The sequence below is a fragment of the Echiichthys vipera genome (genome assembly GCF_963691815.1).
Source record: "Echiichthys vipera genome assembly, chromosome: 4".
In the NCBI taxonomy this organism is placed as follows: Eukaryota; Metazoa; Chordata; class Actinopteri; order Perciformes; family Trachinidae; genus Echiichthys; species Echiichthys vipera.
In genome coordinates, this window is record NC_139829.1 from 29,736,530 (window position 1) to 29,749,363 (window position 12,834).

General features: G+C 43.9%; 1 protein-coding gene across 9 annotated transcripts in view; it reads left to right on the plus strand.

Annotated features, from left to right (window-relative positions):
• Nucleotides 1-12,834, plus strand: part of arvcfb (ARVCF delta catenin family member b) — a 236,889-nt gene that overhangs the window by 159,764 nt on the left and 64,291 nt on the right. For all 9 annotated transcript variants that reach the window (XM_083912103.1, XM_083912100.1, XM_083912104.1 and 6 more), the window contains one exon: nt 5,239-5,744. In XM_083912103.1, coding sequence (XP_083768229.1) covers nt 5,239-5,744 — 506 coding nt within the window. The remainder of the gene's footprint in view (nt 1-5,238; nt 5,745-12,834) is intronic.

The window sequence follows — 12,834 nt, forward strand, 5'->3', positions numbered from 1 at the left end:
CTCTCTCTAAGGGAGAACTCTAGCCCCCCTCCTGAAAAAACTCATTTTGGCCGCTTGTACTTGCAACCTCATTCTTTTGGTCATGACCCAGCTTTCATGACCATAGGTGAGGGTAGGAACGAAGATTGACCGGTAGATCGAGAGCTTTACCTTCCGGCTCAGCTCTCTTTTCGTCACAACTGTGCGATAGAGGGACTGCAATACCACCCCCGCTCCTCCAATTCTCCAGCCAAACTCACGCTCTGAAGGTCACTGACTGACGATGCCATCAGGACCAGATCATCTGCAAAAAGCAGAGTTTGGGATTACCTGGTCTGTCCAGAATCTTCCCCCATCCTCTGACCCAACTCATCACCAGATGGTGATCATCTGACAGCCCTGCCCCTCTCTTCACTCGAGTGTCCAAAACATAAGGCCTCAGATCAGATGATACGATCACAAAATCAATCATTGACCTTTGGCCTAGGGTGCTCTGGTACCATGTACACTTATGAGCATCCTTATGTTCAAACATGGTGTTCGTTATAGACAATCCGTGACTAGCACAGAAGTCTAATAACAGACGACCGCTCGGATTTAGATGAGGGAGGCCGTTCTTCCCAATCACGCCTCTCCAGGTGTCTCCATCATTGATTAATTGGAACATCAATTTATTTAAATGCCTGGACAAGTATTACTTTGGATCTGTCAATTTTTACCAGGTTTTGTCATTTGTCAACTTTGATTTTTCTTGGCATAAAAACACTTTAAACTTTGCTTTAAGTGTTCCATCAAAAACGTGTATTATTTATGTTAACAGTATATCAGTGCCTTGCTCAAAGAAAGCAGGAATGTAGCTACTGAGGGAGGGAAGAGCTTCCCTTCTCCCTTTATCCTTGCTCAGGTTTTGCAGATCATGAATGTGTCTCCTTCCTCTCTCTCTCCTGCATCCCCACCACTGTCTGGATGTGAGTGCATCTTACTCCCTTTCCCCCCATCCTCTGTGTGTGCGTGCGTGTGTGTGTGTGTGTGTGTGTGTGTGTGTGTGTGTGAGGCAGTGTGTGTCCTCATGCCAGCGTGATTAATAGCTGCTTTTGAACTCTGCCAGACTACAGGGGCGTCTTTAAGCCAATCTCTAATGGCTCATCTCTCCTTGGCCGACCCGGGCTGCTGCACCTGCCCACCTGCATCCAGGGGTCACCCCACACACACACACACACACACACACACACACACACACACACACATGCATACTCACATTCACTCATCTCTTAATTGAGAGGGCGGGGGGTCTCATTCTAATCCAGTGGTGTCTGTAGGGAATGGCTCATGGAAGTGATCCTCCCCCACCCTCTCATACTCCTGCCAAGAGGCTTTCACTGAGAGCCGGATACTCCGTTTAATATTATATTTGCCCTCAATCATGATTGAGGTTTCTCAGAAGGATCCCCTAAATTATAGAATAAACTTCTAAACGATGTCACGCTCCTGTAATTGAATGAAAACAAGCAGCGGCGGATAATGCCATCAAAACAGCCTGAGAAATTAGAAACATTCCAGCTTTGCTCTTTTTATTCCCTCTTCTTTCGTCTCTGTCACGCAAAGACTCTTGTGCATCATAACACAATTGTTATATACAATTCAAAATATATATAATATATTTCAAAATGAGCAATCTGCTTGGCAGGAGCATTCAGTGAAAAGCTCATGAAAGACATTGAGATGTAATGTGCACATATGGGATGCAAACATCTTGAGAGTGTCTATTCCTTCCCGGTGAAGGAAAAGGGTCCGGCACGGCCACGCTAGAAGCACGATGAAAGTAACTGACAGAAGATGAAGGGAAGAAAGAATGGAGAAGATGTGACAAAGTCCAGATGAATAAATGGATGCTGAAGTTTGCCGACATACACACATCTCATATCTACTGTATCTGTTTATCTTTTCTTCCATTCTTTGTATCTTCGAACAAAACAGTGCGCTCACACATCCGTAGACGAGCGCACAAATACACAGAAATAGCCCGCGCATTTAGCAGCTCGATTAACATGAGAGTGATCTGCTGTAATCATGCTCGGAGCATTGTGTCTGGCGGCGGAGAGCCCTTTCACATCCTGTGAATACACCCCTCCCTGTACACACAATGGCGCCAATTTAAATGCAAATCCTGACATTCCCATCACTCAGCCTCACGACGCCGGTTTTACCAAAAGCCCCGCCGCATCGGCACAGATCTAAATGAGCCACGATATGCACAACTGTACATCTCATCTGTGTGTCCAAGTGTGTGTTAGAGAGAAAGTGTGCGAGAAACAGAGTGCCAGATAATGAGAGGAAGAGGATATTATGCAAGAAAGAGATGATGGTTATGTATGCAGCTCTATGCGATGGTGATGATGCTAAGATTGTGCACTGCCCTTCCTTTAGGAGGGTTATTCCAGCTTCCTTGCCTTGTCGTGTCCAATATCCTGCAGCGATTGAAAGCTGGTTGATGGCGAGGAAGCATTTAGTAACCACCAGCACGTGCACACAATTTTCCTCTTTTTCCTTGGAGCCTTTCATGCTACAAAGTGATGTCGGCAAACCTCAGAGCTTCAGCCATCCTCCAACTGATGTGCTGTAATCAAGCCCGATCGGCCCCTCCTTCCGTACTATGGTTACAGGCTGCCTACGGAGGTTTGTGGCTTTCCACAAAGCTGGAAAAAGCTACTTTTGAAACAGGGATGGTACACCAGATCCACTCCATCTTAGTTTTGCTGAGTTCAATTCAAATTAGGGATGTCGGAATTAGCTGATTTTGCCAGAACACGGTTTTATAATGTCATGGTTTCATAACCGTAAGAATTGTAGAAGCTAGAATATCTACGGTGTCCTGATTCTTGCATATTGCCCTATGGAAATGAATGCCGCGAGTGTGTTTGGTTTGTGTGACAGAGTCGTGCCACTCACTTGAAGCGTAGAGCTGTGAAATATTTAGACGGAACTGACATGCCAGCCCTATATCTGCCAAGAAAGTGCCTTGAATTGGCTGCGTGGGAGCATTTTGGATACTGCAAAAAAACTGCTGTTGTAGAAGATGGATATCCGATTTGTAATGCTTGCCGTCTAAAATTGACAAAGAAGGGTCCAACACTTTGAATATTGTTCCAACATCTTTGAGAGGGTCATACACGTCTTTTTGCCCAAGTCAAGGTAAAAAAAACTTTAGTGAATGTAACATTACTAAGCTGGACCAAAGCAGTTCAAACTCAGCGGGTAGTAGTTCACACTGTGTTACTCTTTACTTTCTGACTCTTGTGGGGATCTGTAGTAGTTACCTGGATGTTACTCCAGGTCTATGAGTACTTGCAGAACCCTCTGTATATTTTTCAATATAAAGTAGGCTGGGTAGGCTGCTCATATGGCTGCTCATATGTTTAATGTTCAGGACTGGGGAACAGTTTTCTCTTTTTCTGTCATGGAGAAACTCCTGTTTGAAATGAGTGCTCCAGAGTCACAGCTGTTCTTGACATGTGCCCGTGAAACTGAAAGCTTGTCTGACAAAGACTGAAACTTTTGGACACCCGGCTGTATTCTGTGGTGGTGCCTCACTCCATCTCTATGGATTCTCTTTCCATCCATCTGAATAGGTGATAAAGTATCTTGTTACATTGCTCAGGCATGAGTTTTTCTCTCAGTTCACTTCATATTGAGTCAATATGTTGCATAAAAGAACAATCGACAGAAGAATACAACAGAGCCGAGGCGAGATGGCGTGCAAAGACCCCCCCTCCTTTTCCCAGCATGCCCGGGAAGAACTGCAAAAGCACATAATTAACATAAAACTCATTAAAATTAGAGCTCGGTCTGGTGTTCCCTGCCAACTACCGGCGTTGGCCACCATTTTGTTGCACTACCAACCACCATACATCAAAGATGGTGAGAGGAGACCAGCTGGATTATGTAACAAGGATAAACAAGTCTCAAACTGTGGGGTGGGTGGGAGGATGATAAAGACTGTGCCTAAGTACACAGCCCTAATTAAATTCCTCTCCCCATGTCATAACTTTCCCCACCAAACATTCTACCGTCCTTTAAGACAACTCAGTCGTACAGTAGGTGTTCAAAAGGAACAAGTTTCAAAAATATTCTTTGCAACTTTTCCGCCAGTGTAAAATGTGGCTCCCCTGACTCCATCCTCTGAGTTGGCCCAACAAATGAAAAATCATTGCTGTGATTAAAGAGCCTTGAGTAAAATAAGTAGCAGGCTTTGTTGCAAGTAGCAACAAATGATCTGTCATTGTAATTGAGTGCCTATATTTTTATTCATGTTCCCGTGGAGAATTGATTAGGATGCCTTTGGAGTAATAACCCCAGAGAGCAGACTGTAGATCATAGACTCCGAGGTGGGAAATAGAGATTTATTGAAGGGCACCGCCTACAAACCCTCAAAAAGCAACTCCTCTAAACCTCCCCCAGAGGACAACCCTTACATCCGTCACCAAAACTGAGTTGAGCTCAATGCAGTTTAAGTCCCCAGCCCCAACAGTAGTGATGCTATAAAGGCTAATGCTAGCAGAGAAGTCCCTGAGAGATGGTCATTAACATTTTACTTACTGCATGTTAGAGTCAGGCACTGTGAGCAGAGGGAACCCTGGGGGCATTACAGGGGCTCATAGTCCCTCCTGGGGGGACAGCACAGCTCTTTTCTCTGTTCTCTGGGAGGAAAGGCATCAGCTCCCTTCTCTTCTCTATATGGTGGCTTCCTAAAAAACTTCACAAGACTTTCCTTCAAAGTTTTTTCTTTGGTGTTGCCTTTGTCTTTGCCTCTTTGTGAATTGCCTGGCTTTTCTTTTTTTTATCCTGTCCCTCAATCACTCTCTAAGACTTTACGTTTGTTGATGTCTTACATGTTTGCTGCTTCCACCTGACAGGGAGGGATAATAAGCGCAATATTGCCTACCTTATCACTTTTATTGCACGGAATTGACACAACAGTCCCTCTGACAAGCATGTTAATAACAGATCCAAAGCATAGATCACTGTCTCCCCTTCACCCTCTGTCCTGCCCTCCTTCCCTTTCCCCCTCTACTGCTCACTACTTCTCACCTCTCTCACACCTTTCCTCTGCTTTTCCTTCTCCCCTCATTAGTCAGCGGCTCTCACCTCAGTTGGCTTCTCTTAAAGTCTTTCCTCCGGCTGCCTAATTCTTCTCTCAGACAAATCTGTCTGAGTCACCCTCCATTTGTCCTCACCGTCTTCTCTTCTTTCATCTTCCAGAGGGTACCCAGACGAAGCCATTGAGGCAGAGCTGATCGATGAGCGCCATCCCTATATCCATGGCATGTATTCAGCGCCCCTGGCTCAGCCAGAGAGGGGGAGCATGGCCAGTCTGGACCGCATGGGCGGCCGGCGCTCACCATCCATTGACAGCATCCGTAAGGACCCGCGCTGGCGTGACCCAGACCTCCCAGAGGTCATCGCCATGCTCGGCCACCCCATCGACCCAGTCAAGTCCAACGCTGCCGCCTACCTGCAGCACCTGTGCTACGAAAATGACAAGATTAAGAAGGATGTGCGTCAGCTGAAGGGGATCCCCGTTCTGGTGGGGCTTCTGGACCACCCCAAATCTGAAGTCCACCGCAAGGCTTGTGGCGCCCTGCGCAACATCTCCTACGGCAAGGATAATGACAACAAGGTGGCCATCAAGAACTGTGACGGCATCCCCGGTCTCGTGCGCCTGCTGAGGAAGACCAATGACATGGAAGTTCGAGAACTCATCACAGGTGAGCATAAACATGCCCACATTAAACACAAAATGGAATATGAAGTGGAAGAGTAGATGTACTGGAAGACATGGCTGTGCAAATATGAATGCATATTGTCGTGGAAGTGTGTTCATGATAAAATGATATCATTGTTCTTGTTTTACACATATGAGAGTTTGGTGTGTGCTACATTTCCCATATTGTGTCTATGTCAGAAAAATATTGTAATAATATCATAACTTTATTTCTCTCAACCACATCACCCAGCTCGCCATCAGAGCATTTTATGAAGCCACATTTTTCCCTTCAAACCTCTTCAAAAAGGTCTGTCCTATGGCTGAAATTAGTGCTATGGATACGTACGTCTGATTGCATTCCACAAGTCAGAAATCGTTTACGATTGCCTTGCCATAGGTAAAGCTTTCTTACATTATGCTAAACCACCTGCATAGCACTGTTGCAGCGAAGCCTGTTGGCTGTCATGTCCACTGACTGTAGGATTCCTCCTTCCGTCGCCCTAATTAGTCTCAACTCATGTACAGTAAGTATATAAGTGCTGCTTTGAAGCCTTTTAAACTGACATGATAGTGACTTAGTATGTCAGTCCCTTGAAATCACTGGCTGCACACTGCATACCGTATTTTCCATTCAGGAACACAGAGTTGGCTGCCATAATCCCATACCATATTAGTATAAATTAGTTTTTCACCTCACAATAGTTTGCAGCATTATTCACAGTACGCTTTTTTTTCTCATCCCGTACATTATTTGATAGGATTGTGCTCCAGGCATCCCATATGGAAAGATACAGTACTTGCTAAATTAGCATCGAATTGCGTAACTCCACATATACTAGTGAGGGGAGGGAATGCATTCAGGGCTGTGATTAGTCATTCTTTTAATTCTAGTGAATTAGTGAAAAGACACATTTTGAGTGTCTGCGTTTGAGAGATGGCTCTTCTTACCACTTATAAAAAGAGTAACAAATATTAATGAGCTCATTAGTCGGTCATTTTCTTTCAAGGAACAGGCCCAAGGATTGCAGTTATTCAGGGTTCAGAACAAACATCGTGATGTGCGATTGGTTTAGCCTTTATTACACTGTACTGTAAGCACAAAGAGACGGATATAAAGATTGGAAGATTGCATAGAAACATTGATTTTAGGAGAAAAAGCTATCCGTTGTATTGTGTTTTTAATTCCTTTAAGAGGGGGTATTGATTCCAAAGCCATAATATGGTTTCTCCTTCTTGATCTGTTAAATGTCAACTGGGGAATAAAGTGGTGTGTGTGTGTGTGTGTGCGTGTGTGTGTGTGTGTGTGTCTTTCCAAGTGCTCAGCTAATCCCCGACATGATTGGTTTGACCTAACACACCTGGTATGCATGCTTTCCCATCGGAGAAGGGGCTTTTGTTTCGAGCGCACATGTGAAAAATGAGAACCACTTTAAAGTGAGATGCTTGACCTTTGTGAAGCGGCCGCCAAGTGTAAAATACTGTTTCACCCCGAGGGGGTTATTTCTCTAACGTTATTCAAAGTTCAGAGAAGGAAAAGTTCTCAAGCCGGGGTTTTTGCAGCTGTCAGTGGTTTCGAGCTGGATGTCATGTTGCGAAGATCTGCGAGGCCGTGGCCCTAAAGAGGGAATATCAATATTGACGGATTCCATCCAGAGGTATTAATGGTGATACCAGTCCTTTAAATAGCATGCTTGTTGAACTTTAACTTGCATGGATGTGTAAGTGTGTGTGTGTGTGTGTGTGTGTGTGTGTGTGTGTGTGTGTGTGTGTGTGTGTGTGTGTGTGTGTGTTTGTGTGTGAAGCTTTCCTTTGCTGTGACAGAGATGTCGCGGTGAGCGATGACTGTGCCGCAGCAGAAATGATTGCCTTTACAGCACCGTGTTGCTCCCCATCGTAGCTAAAAATAACCCTGCACCACAAGACAAGGGGGACAGACTGGAGGGAGGTTTTTTTTCCCTCCTCCTTTCCTCTCTCGCTCATTATCCAGCCTCACTCTGTTTTTTTCTCCCCTTCATTCATTATCTACACTCTCGCTAATTTTCTCCCTGTAGTCTCTCTCTCTCTTTCCTTTTCTCTTGCCCTGTTTCTCTCTCTCTCTCTCTCTCTCTCTCTCTCTCTCTTTCTCTCTCTCTCTCTCCTTCAGGTTTCCATTGCCAGTGCTCTGGCCCCAGTAAAAACAGGCCAGTCACAATGCAAGCTCAGCTCACAGCCTCAGCCCATGTGGCTGGAATTGGCTGTGTTTTTCTACAATTAAATATGGGTTTTAAATATAGGCCCCTTTTCTTAGCCCATGTGTTTTAAGAGTTTGCTGTTGAAGTTTGTGCTGCCCCTGTAAAACCACAGAGGGCTCTGTTTTCTGCAGGGAGAAACGGGTGACGTGGAAGGAGCCGAGAGGTTTTATTTTCCAACACATAAGACAGACAGACCAATCGCTCATATTTTTAGAGCTGTGTACCGTTCAGAGTAATTCTATTTTCTGTCCCGATAGGCCTTGGGCTGTTTGTGCCCTCCAGCGAGCCCCTCTCTGGAAATGTAGATTATTAAGAGGATTTGTCTCCTGTTTTTTCTGTAGGAGATGTGTGTGTTTTGTGCACTGGCACTCGGGCAGGTGCTTGCTGCTCACCTTTGTTGTGTGGATTAAAAATGCATATAGAGCAAGTTGGCAGGCCTCTAAGCTGGAAGAGAGATGATGTCTAGACACACTTGTAGCTCTGTGCCAATATTTGGTTTAAGACAAAAACAGCAGCACTATTTAAAGGATGTTTTGGAATAAAACACCTGAATATTTTTAACGCTTTTTCAGTTTGAAACCGTCATTGCAACCGCCGCGTTGCAATGACTCGTTGCAATGACTCGTTGCAATGACTCGTTGCAATGACTCGTTGCAATGATTCGATTCCCTTTCAGAATTTCGGATTGATTCGGCCCAATAAAATTTTAGAAAGTCTAGAAGAACCGCATAATTAAATGATTTTAACCCTATTCCAGGTAGCGTAGCGCTTGCATATACCAGACTACTGGTACTCAGTGTTTTAACTCTACCTTCTATCGGCTCAGCTCGCTCAGCTCGCACCAAAAAAAGTATCAGGTACTATACTAACGGAAACATGAAAAACTTATTTTCTAATATGTAACGAACTGAATTGAACGGAACTGGACTGCTAGCTTGGACGGCCACTTATCTGTCTGCTCCGTGGAGCTGCTGTCCGGTGATTATCCTCTGTTTCCCTTTCATGTTACACACATTTACAAACATTTTCACCATTGTTAATATAAAAATATTGATGAGTGCAGCTTAAATCAGAATGTGTAACATTAGACACTGAATCCCATATGGCTGCCAGTGCTGTTATTGGCATTAGCACTGTAGCTCTCATTGATACCTTAATGTACAGTTTTTACAGTAGTGGAAAAAGTACATACATTGTGAGAGTTTAACTTGTACTCAGTTGGTATTGGTAAAATCCCCTCTACAGAAACAGAGGGTAGACCTTTTTCAAACATGGCCTGATATATATATAAAAGCACAAGTGTGATTAATAACATTCATTTTCTGCTATTAATCCTGTGCTATTGTTCACACGGGCTGGCTTGAATGGCTTACTGAGGCACTTGATGGGACGTGGCCATCATTAGTGCTATTAATTTGTGCTTGTCCTGCTATGGTGACTCAAAATGTCTGCTGTGAAAACAGTCTACCATCAAGTCTCAAGGCAGAAGTGAAAATCTATTTTTAGATTTGAAATCAAATTGGGCAGATATGAACCCAGTAATAGACACAGTTGGTGACATTTTATTATTTGACCCAGAACTACTCCCAATACAGGCGCTTTGAAATCACAGCTCAGGTGTTGGATAGTGAAGGACACTGAAGGGCAGGGCTTGCTGTACCATAATGTATTTACATTTAATCAGGAGAATACTGTAATGTTGTGAAGACGGATCAAATTGAGTCAAGAGTCCCATCTCTATGATATTGTGCTGTAGTAGAAGTCATTCACATCATAGCGTTCCCATAGATACACAGTGTAGCATTAATCAATGGGTCATGTGTATGTGATCAAACATACTGCGTCGTATCCATCATGCTGCGGTGCCTGACACTAACTGGACCTTATTGGATTCTTGGCTCATAGTACTGGCACACTTTTAACATTTATAGTGTGTTTCCTTGGTGGGCTGTTATATAGGACACACACATATATACATACACTTAGGTGTGAACACATGAAGTGGAGTCATTTCCCAGAGGGGCTACATACCTGAGTTCCCCCACTGTGATCCACGGGACAGCCTGCTGAGTTCATCACCGGTGTGTGTGTGTGTGTGTGTGTGTGTGTGAGTTAGTGTCTATGCATAAAGTATGTGTGCACTTTCGCCTAGTTCTCCCTACCTCATTTCATTAACTGCTTCATGTGGATCGACCTCGGCGCCCAGTCTGATGGTTTCTTTCAAATACACACTACACACACACACACACATATGCACGCATACGCACACGCACACACACACACACACATATATCTTCAATTTCACGTATTTTAATGCACACTTGCAATAGCAGACAACAGAGTGAGTCCAGGTCACCTCCTCCTCCTCCTCCTCTTCCATCTTTAGCACTGTGAGTGTGATGGATGGCATAAGGCACGAGAAGGAGAAGGACAGGCGGGAGGAGCAGGAGGAGGAGAACTGTAATGGGCAGAACTAAATTAATGATCCTGCGAGAAGAGCAACATGCCTGCCAGTGGTGCCTAGAAAATGTAATTAACCTTAGCCTCGGCTCCAGTGCCATTCCCAGTCCTGATCCTGGTTCCTCCAGCACTCACACCCGGGTATCAGAGAGGGGGTGTAAATGATAGGAAAAGGAATAATACAGAAACAGGAGGTAACATTTTGTTAATACTCAGCTCTAATCATGTCATATAAGATTTGAGCTAACCATTGTTGTGTTTTGTCAAGTCAAATAATATATAGCTTCCCTGAGGCTGGTTGGATGAAAGAGGTAAATCACGTGTTCACTGGAAAATCCAAGCATAGTGAAGGATGGTTGCTACATACAGGACATATCAGATCCTCCATAGCGTATGTACTGTATACACACTTTGTCAGAAGTCTTTGGAGAGTTACAGGAATATGTCACAATGTATTTTACAACTTGTTTCACACATTATGAGCTGCTTTTTAGATGGTTTACGTCGCAACCAACTCAGTCGGAACCTTTCTCAGCAGAAAAACAACATTAATAAACCAGATCATAAAAGAAGCTCGACTCAGTTATGAAAGGTCTCGGATTTGATAAAGCCTTGTAATTTTATATTATCGCCCGACTGGGAGTCCTGACTTTATTAGATAACAAACTTTGGGGGAGAAAAGGGACAATTTAAGTACGATCGTAACTCACTATTTTCACTTGTGGTTTTCTTTTTCACTGGATAAAGATCTGAAAACCAAAGCGAACATGAAGATGGGCATAAAACACCTCCAGATATCAGAGCTAAATGTGCCGTCGACCTGCACAGTCAGATAAATGTCAGGCAGCCTGGGCAGCATCATCATGTGAAGGAGAGATGATGCTGAGGGGGGGACAAGTACCCTAAAGCCCGGGGTTCGGTACGGGCAGACAGTGTGAGTGCGCCCTTATTGGCCGATGATCTATCCTAACCTTAACCATTTGAGGTGTAGGCCTAACCGTCTCGCCAGCATTTCACAAATCTTGTGTTTCCATCTAGACATGACCCGTATTCAGTGTATGACTCCACGTTTACATGGAACACACTGTGACCTGGTTCTTCATCTCCATTTGTAATTGCTTTTAATATTACGCACGTTTATGATCATCTTCCTCCATATCCAAGACAATTTCTAATATCTGGAATCACAGACTGAAGTTACAGGTATTACTACAATCAGACTTTCACTTACTGACTTCCTGCAGCCCACAATAGGTCTGTGTCAAAATGGGTAAAGCCTAGAAGCTGTGCATCAAGAAATATTACCTACATCAGCTATTCTTTGATGGTATACGATAATATTTTGTATAGTCAGAGAGGTCTGGACAGGATCCAGACATCAGCTATCCTTTCTTAAACCCAGGCAGCAGTTTGGAGGTGTGATTCATCCGAAGAGTATTACAGAAATAGATGTGAAATGAAAGTTGTTCAATTCCCCAGTAGCTCTACATCCCTTTCACTTATGATCACTGTCATTTAAACCGTTTATCTCTTTTGTGACTTCACTGTTTTATTCAGTTTTATGTATTTAGTATTTATTATAATCTTTCTTTTTTAAACGATGACCTCCATAGCTCTGCATTGTCTGTGCATATATCTGTTTATTGTTTTTAGTCAAATTGCCTTTGTGTGTTTAATACTTTTTATCAAATTTAAATATTGTTATGAGGGACCATTTTTAACATCCCTATCCATCAGACCAGTGAACTAAACTCACTGCTAAAATCATATTGTTGTTATCCATCAAATCCAAACACAGTCCAGCCTACATGACATAGTAACACAGATATTCAAGGTGTTAGAGAACATTGACATCACAATTGCATGATGTTTGCTTCGGCCCCCTGAGACGGCAGGATTCCACCTTCCTCTGACAAGCGGACAGAGGACAGCAAACAGACTGAACCTGATGTAGAGTCTGTGGCCTTAAACAGTGGCGTGGACGGAGATGGGCACTTCCACAGCCCTCTGTCATTGTCATCTCAAATAACACTGTGTCTGTGGGCTGTATGCCTGTCGTACCCGATGGATCATGGCCCCCACAAAGACATGCCTTTTCTCCCCCTCTGGCATAAATGATCAGTGTAGAGCTGAACTGTTCCACAGGCCTGAGCAGTGTTTCAGCTGGAATACTGGAGGTGATGGAGAAAAGCCGAGGGGGGCTGAGGTGAACATGGTCTTGTCTATTTTTGCAAAGTGCTTCTTTGCTTATGAACAAGGCAAGTCAAAGATAGTTGGTGGCATATTTTACATTTTACATGCAGAAATGCATCTCCAGTCATGTCGGATGTGGACTGTTGATCCTGTTTTATGTAGAAACGACACTCACAGGTACAGCGTAAACTGCAGGAATCACGTACT